Genomic DNA, 18,510 nt, shown 5'->3' on the forward strand with positions numbered 1-18,510 from the left:
TATGCACGAAAACTGTCGACAGTTTTGTCATCTTAACGGTAGCTTGTTTATGCCTGGAGAGCAAGTGGTGATGAAATCACAAAAGGTGTTTTCCCCAGCTTGTTGAAAACTGAAAATTTTTCCATGCAAGAAGTGGTCTAAAGCCTGGAAGAAGTGGTAGTCAGTTGGTGTAAGGGCTGGTGAAAATGGTGAATGACAGGGAGTTTCCAAGTCCTGTTTCTGTAGTTTGAGCAGTGTTGCTTGTGTGACACATGGCCGAGCGTTGTCTTGCAAGAGGATTGACCTGTCTCTATTGACCAATCTTGGCTGCTTAATTGCCAGGAATCCTCATCATTTCATCCAGTTGGTTGCAGTAGACATCTTCTGTAATCAATTGACCAGGTTTCATGAAGCTGTAGTGGATAATACCAACGCTGGACCACCAAACAGACACCATTGGCTTTTTCTTTTTCTTTCTTTCTTTCTTTTTTTTTTTTTTTTGAGACAGAGTCTTGCTCTGTTGCCCGGGCTAGAGTGAGTGCCGTGGCGTCAGCCTAGCTCACAGCAACCTCAAACTCCTGGGCTTAAGCGATCCTACTGCCACAGCCTCCTGAGTAGCTGGGACTACAGGCATGTGCCACCATGCCCAGCTAATTTTTTTATATATATTTTTAGTTGGCCAGATAATTTCTTTCTATTTTTTTAGTAGAGACGGGGTCTCACTCTTGCTCAGGCTGGTCTCCAACTCCTGACCTCAAGCGATCCACCTGCCTTGGCCTCCCAGAGTGGTAGGATTACAGGCGTGAGCCATCGCGCCCGGCCTAAATGCTAGGTATATTTTTATAGTTATTTTAAGTGGGATTGTTTTCTTGATTTCTTTTTCAGCTATTTCATTATTGGTGTATATAAATGCTACTACTGATTTTGTATGTTGATTTTGTATCTTGCAACTTTATTGAATTTGTTTAACAGATTTTTTTTTTTTTTGGTGGAGACCAAAATTTTCTATATATCGGATCATATCATCCACAAAGAGGGACAATTGGACTTTCTCTTTTCCAGTTTGGATGCCTTTTATGTTTTTCTTTTGCCTGAGTGCTCTGGCTATTGCTTCTAGTACTATGTTGAATGTGGGCATCTTGTCTTGTTCTGGATATCAGAGGAAAGGCTTTCATCTTTTTCCAGCTCAGTGTGATATTATTTGTGAGTTTGTCATGTATGGCCTTTATTATGTTTTTGTATGTTTCTTCTATACCTAACTTGTTGAGTATATTTTTTTATCATGAAGGGATGTTGAATTTTATCACATACTCTATGTCTACCAAAATGATTCTATGGATTTTTTTTCCTTTATTCTGTTGATGCAGTGTATGGCATTTATTGACTTGTTTATATTGAACCATTCTTGCATCCTGGGATACATCCCACTTATGCATGGTGTATTTTCTTTTGATGTGTTGTTGGATTTGGTTTGTTGGTATTTTGTTGAGGATTTTCACATCTATGTTTATCAGTGATGTTAGCCTTTAGTTTTCTTTTTTGTTGTGTCCTTGTGAGGTTTTCTGGGTAATGCTGGCATTATAGAGTGATTTTGGAAGTTTCCTTTCTTTTAAATTTTTTTGAATAGTTTGAAAAGAATTGTTGTTAGTTCTTCTTTATAAGTTTGATAGAATTAAGTAGGAAAGATATTTGTCTCTGGGCTTTTCTTTGTTGGGACATATTACTGATTCAATGTTGTTACTTGTATTTGTCTCTTCATGTTTTCTATGTATGTCTTTCTCATTCAATCTTGGTAGTTTTACGTGTTCAGGAATTTCCTCTAGGTTTTGCAATTTGTTGCTAACAGACCCACCCTACTAGAAAAACTAAAGGAAGTTCTTCAGGCTGAAAGAAAGTGACCCCGCATGGTAATTTAAATCCATGTAAAAAAACAAAGAGCACCAGAATGGTAATGACATAATGGTAAAAGACAGTATAAATGAATATTTATTTTCCTTCTGACTTATTTGAAATTCAACTGTATAAAATTTACATATACAGTCTATTGTTGGGCCTAAAACATATAAAAAATATAACTCAGATGGTCCCCAACTTATGATGGGTTGACTTACAATCTTTTGACTTCATGTCAAAAGAAGAGCAAATTAATTCTAACAGAAGCAGAAGGAAGAAAATAATGAAGATTAGAGTAAAAATTAATAAAATATAAAATAGAAAACGTAATAAAGAAAATCAATGAAACAAAAAGCTGGTTCTTTGAAAAGACCAACAAAATTGACGAACCTTTAGGTTTTAACTAATAAAAAATGAGAGGATTTATTACTAGAATTATAAAGGAAAATGAAGACATTCCAACCAAGCTTAGAGAAATAAAAAGGATTACAAAGGAATAGCGTAAACTATTTTACACCGACACATTAGATAATATAGATGAAATGGAAAAACTTCCACAAAAAAATAGAAACTACTGAAACTGACTCAAGGAGAAATAAACAATATGAATAGACCTTTAACAAGTAAAGAAATTAAATTAATAATTACCCACAAAGAAAAGCAGAAGCCCTGGTGGATTTTATCACAGATTTAAAAATGAATTAATGGCAATTATTCACAAAATATTTGATAAAATAAAAGAGGAGGGAAAATTTCCCAACTCACTTTAGGAGGTCATTTTATCTGGTTACAAAAACTAGACAAAGACATCACAAAAAGGAAAAACTACAGTCAAATATCTCTTATGAATATAGATGCTAAAATACATGACAAAATACTGGCAGAATCCAGCAACATGTAATTCAGAATTATATACCATGATCAAGGGGGATTTATCCCAGGAAGATAAGGCTGGTTCAAATTCAGAAAGTCAATGTAACATCACGTCAAAAGAATGAAAAACAAAAACCACATTATTATTTCAATAGACATAGAAAATACATTTGATGAAATCTAACACTCATTCCTGAAAACATTCAACAAACTAGAAACAGAAAAGTAGCTGTGTGTGTTGGCACACCACGTACCTGTAGTCCCAGCTACTTGGGAGACGGAGGCGGGAGGATCGCTTGAGCCCAGGACATCAAGAGCAGCTGGGCAACATAGTGAGTCCCCATCACAAAAGGAAATTTTAAAAAGAAGGGTATTACCTGAACCTGATAAAGGGACTCTTTGAAAATCCTATAGATGAAACCTATTGGTGAAAGTGGATGCTGTCCGCTAAGATGAGGAGGAAGACTAGGATGTCCACTCTTGCCACTTCTACTTAACATTTTTACTGGTAATTCTAGCCAGGACAGTGAGGCAAGCAACAGGAATTAAAAGCATACAGATTGGGAAGGAAGAAACAAAACTATCTTTAGTTGCAGATGACATAATTGGATTTTCTAGCCTCCAGAACTGTGAGAAATAAATCCTAAGGAATCCTAAGGAAACTACAAAAAAGTATTAGAACTAATAAATAAGTTCAGCAAGTTGAAAGGTAATAAGATCGATACACAAAATCAATTGTACTTTTTACACTTGCAATGAACAATCTGAAAATGAAATTAAGATAACTGCAGCACATCAAAAAGGAGTAAATTTAACTAAAGGAAATGCAAGGACAATTAGGAAAGAAACAGAAATAACAAGAAACAACTACAGGTTGAATCTTTATTTCCTGCCAAAATCCGTATGTTGTAGATGTAATCCTCAATGTGATCATATTTGGAGGTGGGGCTTTTGGGAGGTGATTAGTAAATGAAGGTAAGAGTCCTCATGAATGAGATTAGTACCCTTATAAAGAAGCCCCAGAGGCCAGGCACAGTGGCTCACACCTGTAATTCTAGCACTCTGGGAGGCCAAGGTGGGAGGATCACTTGAGGTCTGGAGTTCGCGACCAGCCTGAGCAAGAGCGAGACCCCGTCTCTACTAAAAATAGACAGAAATTAGCTGGACAACGAAAAATATATAGAAAGGGCATGGTGGCACATGCTTGTAGTCTCAGCTACTCGGGAGGCTGAGGCAGGAGGATCGCTTGAGCCCAGGAGTTTGAGGTTGCTGTGAGCTAGGCTGATGCCACAGCACTCTAGCCCAGGGAACAGAGCAAGATACTGTCTTCAAAAAAAAAAAAAAAAAAAAAAAGCCCCAGAGAACCCCTGATTCCTTCCACTGTGTGAGGACATAGTGAAAAGACTATGAACCAGGAAGCAGGCCCTCACCAGACACAGTCTGCCAATGACTTGATCTGGGATTTTCCAGCCTGTGGAACTGTGAGAAATAAATTTATCTTTATTAAAAAATGGGAAAAAAATTAAAAAATAAGCAAAGTATCTGAACAGATATTTCTCAAAAAAATAAAATGGCCAATAATCAAATGAAAAAATGCTAGATATCATTAAGCTATTAGGGAAAATGTAAATCAAAACCACAATGAGATGCCACTTCCCACCCACTAGGGTGAGTAGAATCAAAAGTCCTAAGACAATAATAACAAGTGTTGGCAAGGATAGAGAGAGAATGGGACCCTCAGAAACTGCCAGTGGGAATGTAATATGCTGCAGCTGCTATGGAAAACAGTCCGGTAGTTTCGTGAATGATTAAACATGGAGTTAGCTTATGACACAACAATTCCACTCCTAGGTATGTGTCCAAGTGAAATGAAAATATATGTTCACAAAAACTTGTACATGATGTTTGTAACAGCGTTATTCACAATACCCAAAAGGTGAAAACAACCCAAAATGTTCACTGTTTGGGGGTTGAATTGTGTCCCCTAAAAAGATATGTGGAAGTACTAGCCTCCAGTTTCTCAGAATGTGACCTTATTTGTAAATAGGGTCATCACCGATAGAGTCAAGTTAAGATAAAGTCATGAGGGTGGGCCCTATTCCAATATGGCTGGTGTCCTTATAAGAGGAGGAGAAAGAGACACACACGGAGAGGAGGGCCATGTAATGATTGTGGCAGAGATTGGGATGATGCCTCTGCAAACCAAGAAATGCTGAGCAAATACCAAAACTAGAAGAGTCAAGGAAGGTTCATCTCCTACAGGTTTTAGAAGGAATATGGCCCTGCTGACTTGGCCTTCTAAGACTTGGCCATTGTTTTTTTAAGCCACCCAGTTTGTGGTACTTTACAATGTGACATGGTTTGGATGTTTGGTCTCCTCCAGGAAATGAAAAGTCTATTGATTCTCTCAAGCATGTCTCATACATGTTGGTGTCACCCCAATCCATCTGACTTCTTCCATTGCAGTCTTCCATGTTGAAATTATAGGCTTTAAAGCAAATGCGGTTTATATGTGTATTATTTCAATGTCTAGGAACTTTCTAATGGGCTCCTCTCATCAATAAGAGTGAAGGCTTTTTTGAGAATCTATAGCTTTTCTGTACTTTACCTAGAGAAAGATCAATGATACTCTACCCTGCGTTGTGTATTAGATTTGCACATAAAATCATCTGAAAAAAAGTTTTCCACAGCTAAAAATGTTTGATGACCATTGTGCTGTATACTTGCTAGGTGTGTTTGTAGCTCTGAAATCCTATATTTATGGAAGGGATGCCAAGACTTTAATGATGTGGGTGTGTATATTTCTGTCTGTTGTGGGCATAGAGATGTGCTACTTGGATCTTCATTCAAGAAGAACTTTTTAGGGTGAGGGATCAGAAATTACCTATTGGGTACAATGTATACTATTTGGGCAACAGGTATAGTAAAAGCCCTGACTTCACTACTATCCAATTCATCCATGTATCAAAAAACCACTGCACCCCCTTAATCTTTTGAAACAAAAAAATATGTATATTTTTTGAGACAGAGTCTCACTCTGTTGCCCAGGCTAGAGTGCCATGGCATCAGCCTAGCTCACAGCAACCTCAAACTCCTGGGCTCAAGCAATCCTCCTGCCTCAGCCTCCCCAGTAGCTGGGACTACAGGCATGTGCCACCATGCCCGGCTAATTTTTTCTATATATATACTTTAGTTGTCCATATAATTTCTTTCTATTTTTTTTTTTTTTTTTTTTAGTAGAGACCGGGTCTCGCTTTTGCTCAGGCTGGTCTCGAACTCCTGAGCTCAAACGATCCACCCGCTCGACCTCCCAGAGTGCTAGGATTACAGGCATGAGCCACCATGACTGGCCAAAAAAAAATTTTTGTAAAAGCAGGAAAAAAAAAAAAAAAAGAGAGATGGTTGTCTCTCTTTTTTTCCTTCTCATAGTCTTTGCCTCTTTCCCCAGAATTCCCATTGATTTTGTGAGGTAAACAATTGCTTTATGGTAGCCAACAGCCTTCAGCCTTTCTTCTTTAAGTAGCAAAATTCATTTTATGTTGCTTAAAAATAGGAGCCTGTTATAGGTCCTGAGGTTCCCTGCTGGTGTCATGCTGAGGGAGAGTTAACAAAGGATGAGCTGTTACCCCTGGAGTCATGCCTGAACCCCCTTTCCTCTCATGCCCTACCTGTCCTACATTGGCAAACTCTGCCATCTCAGACATTACAATAGATTCCAATCCACTGTCTTCTCCCCAACTCTACTGGTTCTGCCGTGTCTGAGCCAACATCACCACTTGGAGTAGCCCCCTAATTGGTCTTTGTTTTTGTCCTCAGCACTTCCTTAGTCTATTCTTCATACAATAGCTAATGTGAACCTTCTAATACATGCCAGTGCATGTCACGCCCTGCTCACCAGCCCGCCAAGGACCTTGATCACTCTCAGGGTAAAGGCCAAGTCCTCACCTTGGCCCACAATACCCCACCCAGTCTGGCCCTCAGTAACTCCCTGGACTCATCTTATTTACTCCTACTCTCTGACTTCCTCCACTCCAGGTACACTGGTCTCCTTGTGGATTCCTGAACATACAGCCTCCTGCCTCATGACTCTGCCATTTTTAATCATTCAGACGTGATGGTGGGGAAGGGTAGTAAGTCAACAAGGTGGTTGAGGCTGGGTATTTCATGGAGTTGCTCAACCAGAGGGAAATAAGTGGAGGTGGGCTGGCAGAAAAGACGATTAATAACAAGGAAGTAAAAATGGCCATTTCGAGTTGTTTGCTGTGCCCCATTTTGGCGTCACACACAATACACAATAAACTTGCCACACTCAACAGTCTTGAATTCTTTGTTGACTTTTAAAGGTGGCTGGCGGGTGAAGATGAGAATCAAAGAGAAAGGCCTGTCGATTACATTTTGCTCAACATCAGGGCACACACAAAAAGGGACAATCGTAAAGATATAGAATCTACAAGTATTTGGTGCAGACAGAAACAGGGAGAGGCAATCAGGTGAACATGAAACCTGCAGGCTTAGGTGGAGATCTTGGACAGGGCACTGCTTTTCTGCTGAATGTAGAAGATATACAGATGTATATTTTCAGATGACCCTAGTTAACTGTGGTCTCATGACAGTAAAAACAGTGCCTTCTTGTAGGGATGTTGTGAGAATTGGCGTGATGAGGAGGATGGGTGCGCCTCATGCGAGCAAAGATGTTCTTTGACGTTCCTTTCTCTCCCAGCAGGGGGCGCTCAGCGGGCCACCAGGCAAAGCTCATAGGTCGGGGGGATGTTGCCAAAGCCAGAGATCATGGGAGTGACATCAATGTCGGCGGGCGGCACTAGCGGGCGTAGAGAGAAGTTCTGGAGGATGGAGGTGAAGTAGAGAAAGAGTTCCATGCGCGCCATGGCCTCGCCCAGGCAGATGCGCTTTCCTGCGGCCACAGGGGAGGGCAAAAGGGCACGTCACACCTGGACAGGTAACAGGGGTGTAGGGAGCACCTGGATTGACCACCCCACCAGGCCTCAGCAGCATCTCCAGGGTCGTGATTGTACCCACTTTATAAAGGGTTGTTGTAAAGGCTTAGTAGGTTCCTATATTTAGTACTCAGCTAGGACCTGCCCCTTGTAGAGACTCAACAGGTGGTGGCTACTTCTCTGATGGCTGAGATTCCCTCCCATTTCAAGATGGAATTGTTCTAAGGGATATATGAGTTTCCTTCCAGCTTGTGTTCATTTCAGTTCTTCAAAGCTTTATTTAATGCCTATCAGGAGTCAGATATCAGTGAGGAAAAAAAAAAGTGAAAGCTCACATTTAAATAATGCTTACTCTTTGTAAGGCATCTGTCCAATTGTTTGGGGAGATTAATCTCCATTTCACAAATGGGGAGCTGAAGTAACTCACCCAAGGCACCACTGTTTGTATATGGTGAAGTGATGTCCACTTTCCCAGCCACTGCCGTGACTCCAGGTTCTAATTGACGCACATTTGAATGCCATTGTGCAAAGATTTTATGTTGTAGGTGGGCAAACCACTGTCTGTCAGGTGAATCTGCCCTGCTGTTTGTGTTTATACTGCCTGCAAACTAGAAATGCTGTTTGCATTTTAAAATGGTTGGGGAAAAAAACAAAAGAAGAATAACATTTTGTGGTATGTGAAAACTAAACGAAATTCTAATTTCAGTGTCCATAAATAAAGTTTTTCTGGCTCACACACATGCTCATTCATTTAAATATTGTCTGTGGCTACTTTCATAGTAAAATGGCAAAGGTGAGTAGTTCATCTAGGGACCATCTGGCTAGAAAAACTGAAAATATTTTTTATTTGGTCCTTAACAGAAAGTTTGCTGACCCCCTGTTTAGTGCTGTTCCTGGTCTAACTTTTTTTTTCTAATTATCAGAGTCAATGCTTCTAATATTCCCTGATTCTGGGATTCTAAAATTTTATGATTCTATGATATAGACTTCAGTTTCCCATTTTGACTTGAACTTCAAATACAGACCAATTGCTGGAGGGTGGACATAGCACATACCTGGGGACAGGGGAGGTAGACATAGAAACCTACCAGAGGCAAAAGGTACGAAGGCTTCATTCTTCTTGAAGCGGCCCTGCCCATCCAGGAAGTGTTGAGGATAGAAGGCATCTGGGTAGCGAAAATATTTGGGGTCTTTGAGGACTGAACCAAGCAGGGGAAACACGTCTGTGCCCTGGGGTGAAAATGGGGACAGTTAGGAGAAATCAGTGTTGGGCTCTGGGGGTAGAGAACCAGGAGGAAAGAGGGGTACAATGGAGGGTGAATAGGCGGCAATGAGGGTGCAACCTCACCTTGGGCAGAAGGTAGCCTCGGAAATGAGTGTCCCGGGTGACATTGTGGGGAACACCCATGGGCACGATGTCTGTCAGTCTCTGTATCTCATGGATCACAGCGTCCGTGTAGGGCATCTTAACGCGGTCATTCACACTTGGGATCCGGTGTGGTCCAATCACCCGGTCAATCTCTTCATGGATCTTGGCTGGAAGGGGCCAGAAAACAGAGCAGAGAAGGACACAGGAAAGGACAGGAGGTGTTTTTGTTAGAGAAGCCAAGGCAGATAATGCATTTCTACCTCCAGCAGAAAGTGAGCTCTGAGGTGCAGGCCATGTGTGTTTGGATTGCCTCTTTCTACTTAACAACAGACACATTAGCAGTGCTCAATAAGTACTCATCAAACATCAAACCAGCTGGGATATTTGGTCTTTACTTGAAAGCACCGAGGTGTCATGGAAGGCTAATGAGCAGGAGAGTGTCCTGGGCCCAGCTGGGCTTTCATAGACAGATTTTTGACAAAGTGGGAAAGAGGCATGCTTGGTAACTAGAACAGGATTGAAGCAAATAACAGTTATGTGATGGTGAGGAAGTATACCATTGGTCAAATTACCCCTCTCTGAACTTCATGGATGAGTGACCTTGGGGCAAATAACTTCACCTTCTGGGCCTCTGTTTCTCCATATTCAAAATGGGTTTGATGGTCTGACAAGATCACCGAGTGGTAAACAATACATCAAGTCCAGTATACAAGAACTTAGGACTGTTCCTGGCACATAATTGCCCATTAAATTTTTTTTTTTTTAAGAGAGAGAGTCTCGATTTGTTGCCCGGGCTAGAGTGAGTGCTGTGGCATCAGCCTAGCTCACAGCAACCTCAAACTCCTGTGCTTAAGTGATCCTACTGCCTCAGCCTCCTGAGTAGCTGGAACTACAGGCATGCACCACCATGCCTGGCTAATTATATATGTATATATATATATTTTTTTAGTTGGCCAGATAATTTCTTTCTATTTTTAGTAGAGACACGGCCTCACTCTTGCTCAGGCTGGTCTCGAACTCCTGACCTCAAGCGATCCACCTGCCTCATCCTCCCAGAGTGGTAGGATTACAGGCGTGAGTCAGCACACCCGGCCCCAATAAATAGTTGATTATTTAGATCAGTGAAAGACAACTCGGACAGTGGAGGAGGTGAGACTAGAAACGTTTGAGTGGAAATGGATTAATCTCTCATCTGTACCAGGAGAAATCCTTTGGCTTGTTTTGAATTGCATTAATAGGAAAAGGGGCTATAATTGGGAACTTTCCTTAAGCGAGTAATGAGTTCCTCATTGGCAGAGATACCAATCAGACTGGATTATAATTTGTGGCCTTCTATTTGTATTTTGGCAGTGTGGTCGGCTCCGTAATGGCCATCAAAGATAGCTACCTTCTAATTTCTGGAATGTTACATTTTTTTTTTTTTTTTGTTGAGACAGAGTCTCATTTTGTTGCCCAGGCTAGAGTGAGTGCCGTGGCGTCAGCTTAGCTCACAGCAACCTCAGACTCCTCGGCTTAAGCGATCCTACTGCCTCAGCCTCCCGAGTAGCTGGGACTACAGGCATGCGCCACTATGCCTGGCTAATTTTTTCTATATAGATTTTTAGTTGTCCATATAATGTCTTTCTATTTTTAGTAGAGACGGGGTCTCGCTCTTGCTCAGGCTGGTCTCGAACTCCTGACCTCAGAGCGATCCACCTGCCTCGGCCTCCCAGAGTGCTAGGATTACAGGCGTGAGCCACCGCGCCCGGCCTGGAATGTTACATTTATAAGGATTACAAAAGGACAAAAGAAATTTTGCAGATGACATTAAATGAAGGATCTTGAGATGAAGAGATTATCCTGGGTTATCCATTTTGGCTCTGTATATAATCACATGTGTCTGTATTGGAGAGAGGCAGGAGGGTCAGAGTTAGAAAAGGAGATGTGACAATAGAAGCAAAGAGAGGTTTGAAGATGCCATGCTATGAGCTTTGTAGATGGAGAAGAGAGTCATGAATTTTGGAATACAAGGATTGCAGCTCTAAGCACTGGGACGGGCAAGGAATCAGATTCTACCTTGGTTTCAGCCTAGTGAAACCCTATTGAACTTCTGAACTTCAGAACTGTAAGGTGGTAATAAATTTGTGCTGTTTTAAACTGCTAAATTTATGGTAATTTGTTACAGTAGCCACAGGAAACAAATACAGACAACAAGTAGGAGATTACATTAAATGGCCTCCAAAACCTGACCAGATTGTAATTTGTGGGAGATGGATTATATTTGATGTTGGCAGTACAGTCAGCTAAATAATGGCCGTCGTTCGGAAATAACCTCATTAGTTAGAGATTTGGAGATTCCATATCCTGAGGTTCCAAAGGGTGACCAGTCTAAGGCTGTGGGATTCTAAGTTTTCAAGATTATGTCTTCCTTCTCTTGAGAGTGGGGGGTACCAAGAAGCAGCCTGGGGTGGACACTCACCTTCCACCTCGGGGTGCTTCATTATCAGCAAGAATCCATAGCGTAGCGTAGAGCTCACAGTCTCCGTGCCAGCAAAGAAGAGGTTCAGAGTGGTGAGGACCAAGTTCTTGAGGTTGAATTCTGTGTGGGGATTGTTTTTATCCTGAAAGTGAGGGGGATAGTAAATAGAATCACTCTCTTCTGTCTTTATTTTCTCCCTGGGTTTAGGGAGGCATAGATGAATAAACAAAGTGAGTGTCCGGGAGAAGCAACAATCCAAGCAAAGGTTCTCAGGCAGGAGCACGCCTGGTGTGTTAGAGGAATGGCAAGTCAGAGGACAGTGTGGTTGGAGTGGAGTTAACAACAGGAAGAATGAGAGGAGATGAAAGTAGAGTGCCTTGTAAGATTTGAAAGTTTGGGGACATTAGGGTACATAATTTTAAACTTCCAAATGCTAACGTTCTATAACATAAAAATATAAATTTATAAAACTCTAAGAATAGAGGATACAGAAGGATTAAGCTTCTAAATTTCTACATCTCTAAGACTTTACACTTTTAAGTTTAAACTCTTAAGTTTAAAGAGTTTAAGCTTCTAAGTTTTCCAAATTCCAAGACTCTAAAGACTACGGTTGTAAGTCTTTGACACATATGATTAGAAGGGTGTGAGATTTAAAGTTTCTATTTTCCTAAAATTTCTAGATTCAAAGTTTATTTTAAAGGTGTAAGAATTTATACTTTTACAGTTTCTATATATCTCACCTGCACATAAAAGTAAACCATGAGAAATACTAACTTGCATTTTTGTCTCTCACATTTGCAGATGGGTTTAAAGTTGCAGTCACTAGAGACTAAGGAGGTGAGAAGAAAGGATTAGGGGAAGGGGAGGAGGTACCTGGTGCATCTTGATGAGGAAGCAGTCAATGAAGTCCCGTGGGTCTTGGGGGTCAAGGGATGCTTCGTTGATCTTGACCCTGGAGGCAACGAAGTCCTTGAGCTCCTCTATCACGTAGTAGATACGATTGTGTCTTCCTGGCAAATATTGCATGATTCCAGAGTACATGTCATATAGCTGTGGGGCCACAGGCAAGAAGGATTTGTCAGTGATTAGTACCAAGAGTTGAGTTAAATCAGACAGCTGAGCTCAACATCCAGTGCTGGGTCTAAGAATTGGGTGAGTCCCCTTTGCTTCTTGGACACTCAGTCATATTAATACAGTAGTTCTCCCTTACCACAGTTTCACTTTCCATCATTTCATTTACCTGCAGTCAACTATGGTCTAAAAATACTACATACAATAAGATATTTTGAGATAAAGAGAGAGAGAGAGCATCATATGACATTTATTAGAGTATATTATAATTTATAAATTAAACTTTATCATAGATATGCATGTATAGGAAAAACTTAGTATATAGAGAGTTTGGTACTATCTGCCGTTTCAGGCATCCACTATCTTGAAACATATCCCTTGGGGATTAGCAGGGAACTATTGTACATGCCTCCCAGGGTTGTCTGGAGGACTGAGTAGGGTATAAGAAGGTGCTTAGTTAACTGGGGTTGGAGGCATGGGCAGAGAGGTGGCTAGGTGGACACCTGTGCCCAGGGCGTACTCATCTCGATGAAAGCCTTGTTGATCATCTGCAGCAGATTCAGGAACTGCTTGTCCTCATAGTCGAAGCGACTTCCAAAGACAACAGAACTGATAACATTGGAGACGGTGCGGCTCAGGAAGAAGGTGGGTTCAATGGGGGCACCTGGGTGATGGAGATTGTTCATGTTTGGAGGCAATGATTATAAATAAGGGATGTGGAATCATTCATTCATGGATTTGAGTCCCAGGTCTATTGCTTAACAGGATGTGTGAGTTACTTCATTTTTGTTTTGAGTCTAGATTTCCCAATCTGCACATTGGGAACCACTTCATTGTTTCATGAGAATTCGCCATAATTATCCACATAAAATGCTTAGCACAGTGCCTGGCATGTAGTAAGCACTTAAGAAATACTGGTAGAGGTTGGGCATGGTGGCTCATGCCTGTAATCCTAGCACTCTGGGAGGCTGAGACAGGCGGATCATTTGAGCTCAGGAGTTCGAGACCAGCCTGAGCAAGAGCAAGACCCTGTCTCTACTAAAAAATAGAAAGAAATTAGCTGGACAACTAAAAATATATATATAAAAAATTAGCCGGGCATAGTGGTGCATGCCCGTAGTCCCAGCTACTTGGGAGGCTGAGGCAGGAGAATTGCTTGAGCCCAGGAGTTTGAGGTTGCTGTGAGCTAGGCTGATGTCATGGCACTCTAGCCTGGGCAACAGAGTGAGACTGTGTCTCAAATAAATAAATAAATAAATAAAATAAAAAAAGAAATACTGGTAGAGATTAATAATTATTTTATTATTATTATTACTTAAATGTATTGGTTTTGGAGAGTCATGAATTTATGAAAAGAAGTGGTAGTAAAGGACACATTAAAAAAAAAAAAAGAATTCCTGAATTCTGTCTAGCTCTACCAATGATTCCATCTGGAACAATGAACATATTCACAAATATACAATTTTAAAAATAATTTCTGGGGGTACATGGACATTTGAAGCCTTTCTATTCACCCTTTTAATCATTCATGGAGGTGAAGTGAGGAACCTCTGATTTAGAGAAATGTATCTCTATTTCTATTTCTTATCTATTTATCTCTGCATTTGTCAGCCTCTATGTCTTTTCTCTGTAGACTTCAGTGTTTCCAGACCTTATTTTTAATTTTTTTTTTATTTCAGCATATTATGGGGCTACAAATGTTTAGGTTACGTATAGTGCCTTTGCCTCACCCGAGTCAGAGCTTCAAGCATGTCCACCCCCCAGACAGTGTGCACCTCACCCATTGGGTGTGAATGAATATACCCATCCTCTCCTCCCCCTCTCATCTGCCTGACACTCTACCTTATTTTTTGGTGGGACTGGATTCCTTTAAAAATATAGTGAAATGATTATAGAGTTTCATATTTGTAAGATGGAAAACTTCTAAAGATTTGTTTCACAACAATGTGACTATACTTAACACTACTGAACTGTATGTTTAGAAATGGTGAAGATGGTAAATTTTATGTTATGTGGTTTTTTTTACCACAATAAAACCCATATAAATATAATGAAATTTAGTCCTATCTCCAGAAAAGGGCACAAAATCTGTACATGCTATCAGGAGCTCACAGATGCCCTGAGATCCATTGATTAAAGTTTCTGGACAAGTGGTCTCTAGGGGTCGTCCTTGTTAACTTCTAACATGGTACCTGGCCAGAAATCACAGTGAATCCTTAATATTTTCCATCCTCTCCCATTCCAAGGCTTTCTCCCACCAAGGCCCATCTTCTCATGACTGAGCTCTCCATAACCACCCAGTCACCTAGTGTCTGCCCCCTTGTGGCCCCCATACCCTTGGTCTTCCGGAATTCCTCCAGTAGGTAGCCGGCCTCCTCCTGGATCCGTTCCTCAATGCTCCGCTTTCCCATCCCAAAGTCCCGAAGGATGGTCAGAGAGAAACGTCGGAGAATCTTCCATCGATCTCCATTGGCCATAACTACACCTGCCAGGATCTCAGTGTCAGGCTTCTGTCTCCCCTCCCCTTCCTGTGTTCAACTCCATGCTAGACAATGCTGAGGACAGATTCTGAAAGCTCTAGACTCTGTTGTCAAGGAAGCCCTTCCCAATCTCCCAGGCTCAATGAAGAGACTAGGGTTCCCTCCCTGCAAGATCCTCAAAACCACTCTAGACTGAGGTGGGAGAAAAGCAGAATCAGTTTAGGAATAATCAGAGGAGATCAAAGAAAGTTCTTACAGGAAAGAGAGCTGGAACTGGATAAATAAATAAATGCATGGAAGGTGAAGGGATGTATGGGTAGAACGCATATAGGGTACTCTGGAATGGGATACTAATTTTATTTTCTATATATCGCTTCAATTCTCTAGCTATATGTATGTACATGTACACAGAAGCTCACACTTATACATGAATATATCTATACAAAAGGAGTTACCATGTAGTAAGAAATATTTAGAAATTACCAAATGTATGGATTGATGAGAGTCGTATTCTGGTGCATTAAAATTTAATGGAAATTTAATGAAATTGTTTTTGTTGATTGATGAATAGGGGAGAAAGAGTTTATGACTGGAATGACTGATGGATGGTTGGATAGATGAAAGAGTTCATAGATGGGTGAAGGGTTAAGGGATGGATGATTTGAGATACATGAATAATGGCTGGAAGGATGGATGGATAAATAGAAAGTTGATTGATAGATGTATAGCTAATAGGGCAAAAGATGTTTGTATAGAAAGAATAATAAGTGGACTTTTAATGAATTTATGGATCAATGGATATAAGGAAGAGAAGGTACAGGGACAGACAAATGGAAGGATGGACAGAATGCAGTGAGCTTGCTTAGAACTGAAGGATGTGGACAGTTAGAGATGGATGCATTGGAGAAAGGCTCTACCTAAATGGAGGAGGCAGAGACCTATGGGTTAGGCACGTGTATGTGTGTAGGAAGATGAGAAGTAAGGTCGGCTATGAGGGCTTCAGAGGATACATAGAATATCATTCAGTAATGCATTAAAAGTATGAATAGAAATGACCCAGAAAACACTCTAGAGTCAGATGGTGTGGGTCCAATATAAAGTGGTCCTGCCACTTACTGTGTGACATAACCTAACCTTTATTACTCTCTGCTTTTTCATTTACAAAATCGGTACAATATTAATAGCTCTTTGAAAGGAGTCAATGCAATAATTCATGTAAAGTAATTACCAAAGAACTCGGAACATAAGGAATACATTATAATCAACTTCTGTTGTTGTTGTTGTTGTTGTTGCTACCTACCATGACCTTGGAAGTTTCGGTCTATTGAGGCCAATTTTCCACGGCCACTGAACTCATCTGCTTGGTCCACCAGGGCTTCCTTCACTGCTTCATGTCCACATAAAACTACTATTGGCCGGGGTCCCATGTACACAGTGAACACGGGGCCGTATTTCTCGCTGAGCTGGGAGTGAAGGAAGACACAAGAGGAGGGGGTTAATTGGAATACCAAGTGTATACCAATCAAGGATTTTAGAGGATAATGATTTTATAGGGATACAAATGTGGGAAGAATAATGAATACAGTTAAACCCTGAGCTTGGAAGGACTACTGGGAAAAAGGTATAGAAATCTTTGCTCCTGTGATCTTGGGCAAGAACCTGCCCCTTTCTGCAAGACTTAGTTCCCTCATCTGTAAAACAATAAACCTGGATTAGAAGAATACCAAGATCCATGCTTCTCTCTCTGAAATGCTAAATTTCTAGAATCTTAAGATTTCATGATACTAAGTCACAAATTTCTAAGACAACCTGAGTGCAAGAGTCGTTGTGCTTAAAAATACGATGTACTGCGATTCCAAAGTCCTGAGATTGTGAGAGTCTTATTTTGATGCCCTAGGAACTTGTGTTTCCAAAATTTTAGGTTCTATGTGTATTGGGCTATAGCATTAGTTGCTTCTAGCCCTGCGAGAGGAGACTCACCTTCAGGAAAGACTGAAAGGTGGCATCAGTGCGAACTTGTAGCAGGTTCCCCAGGAAAGGTATGGGTGTGGGACCTGGGGGCAGCTTTCCTCCCTTGTTGATTTGTTTCCAGGCAATGAGGATGATGAGGCAAGACAAGCAGAGTCCCAGAAAGACGGTGGAGGCTGCTCCCAGCTCCATGGTGGTGCCAGGCCAAGAAGTTGTATCCTGGGCACCAAATCCTGCCTAAATAGGTTCTGGGAAATCAGCTTATACAGAAATCTGAACCCCCTTGGATTCAAATTTTCCGGGCACAGACACCATCAGGGAAGAGATTGCCTTTTCTGGGGGGTGGTTATATAACCTGTAATCTCCTGCCTGAATAAAGGTAAATTGAATTCACACAGGAAAATCCACGGGGGCCATTCCCCTTTCTTTGTATTTCCAGTCACTCAGTTCTTCTCCCTCAGCTTAACTTATGATTCAGCATTTCTTGGTCGGGTGTAAGAGGCAGATGAATGTCTTTTTAGGCTATTTAGGGTTCAGACAATCTGGGCATAAGTTTCAGCTCCATCTTTTCTTCACTGGGCAAGTCACTTAACCTCTGGGCCTGTTTCCTGATCTATCAGCTAGGGTAACCATATTGTTTTAGAAAGTCTTGATAGACAACAGGGAAGACTTTTTGTTCATCCTTTAATTAGAAATATCCCTGATTAATTAGTTTTTTAAATTTAATTTTTTAATTGACACATAATAACTGCACATATTTATGGGTACAGTATGTTTTTTTTTTTTTTTTGAGACAAGGTCTCACCCTATGGCTGGGCTAGGGTGCAGTGGCGTCATTATAGCTCACAGCAACCTCAAACTCCTAGGCTCAAGCAATCCTCCTGCCTCAGCCTCCTGAGTAGCTGGGACAACAGGTGCATGCCACCACACCTGGCTAATTTTTCTATTTTTTTGTAGAGACGGGGTCTCACTCTTGCTCAGCCTGGTCTCAAACGCCTGGCCTCTCAAAGTGTTAGGATTATAGGCGTGGGCCACCAAGCCCAGCCGCAATATGATGTCTTGATACAGGTATACAATGTGTAACAACCAAATTAGGGTAATTAGGATATCCATCATCTGAGACATTTATCATTTCTTTGTGGTGAGAACGTTCAAAATCCTCTCTTGTAGCTATATCTTAGATCTGCTGTTAGGATGTCTTTCTCGGGGTAGAGACCCAAGTTTAGGCTGCCTCCTTTGACTCTCTCAGCTTTTGCCTCCCCTCCCATTCTGATCCCTACAACACTCCCTCCTCCTTACACCCATTCAGGACTCGTCTCTTAACTACCCTGCGGTGGCATGTGTGCAGCGGTGGTGGTGGTTTGTGAGTCTGGTCTTCATATTCAGACAGGAAGGGAGAGAGAAAGTATCCTCACCCAGGTGAGGGAAGCAGTGATCTGATCTCTCCATCTAATCCAGGAAGAA

At 41.2% G+C, this 18,510-nt stretch overlaps 1 protein-coding gene across 1 annotated transcript; it reads right to left on the reverse strand.

The window, feature by feature from the left end:
* Positions 1-7,475: 7,475 nt before the first annotated feature.
* On the reverse strand, positions 7,476-17,238 carry LOC138375034 (cytochrome P450 2G1). Its single transcript, XM_069458338.1, has 9 exons — positions 17,059-17,238; positions 16,379-16,541; positions 14,934-15,083; positions 13,102-13,262; positions 12,401-12,577; positions 11,528-11,669; positions 9,049-9,236; positions 8,789-8,930; positions 7,476-7,657 (listed from the first exon to the last, which is right to left on the reverse strand). Exons 1-9 carry the CDS (start codon positions 17,236-17,238, stop codon positions 7,476-7,478), a joined length of 1,485 nt encoding a protein of 494 aa, XP_069314439.1.
* Between the last annotated feature and the right edge of the window lie 1,272 nt (positions 17,239-18,510).

This window comes from Eulemur rufifrons, chromosome 24 (assembly GCF_041146395.1).
Source record: "Eulemur rufifrons isolate Redbay chromosome 24, OSU_ERuf_1, whole genome shotgun sequence".
Classification (NCBI taxonomy): Eukaryota; Metazoa; Chordata; class Mammalia; order Primates; family Lemuridae; genus Eulemur; species Eulemur rufifrons.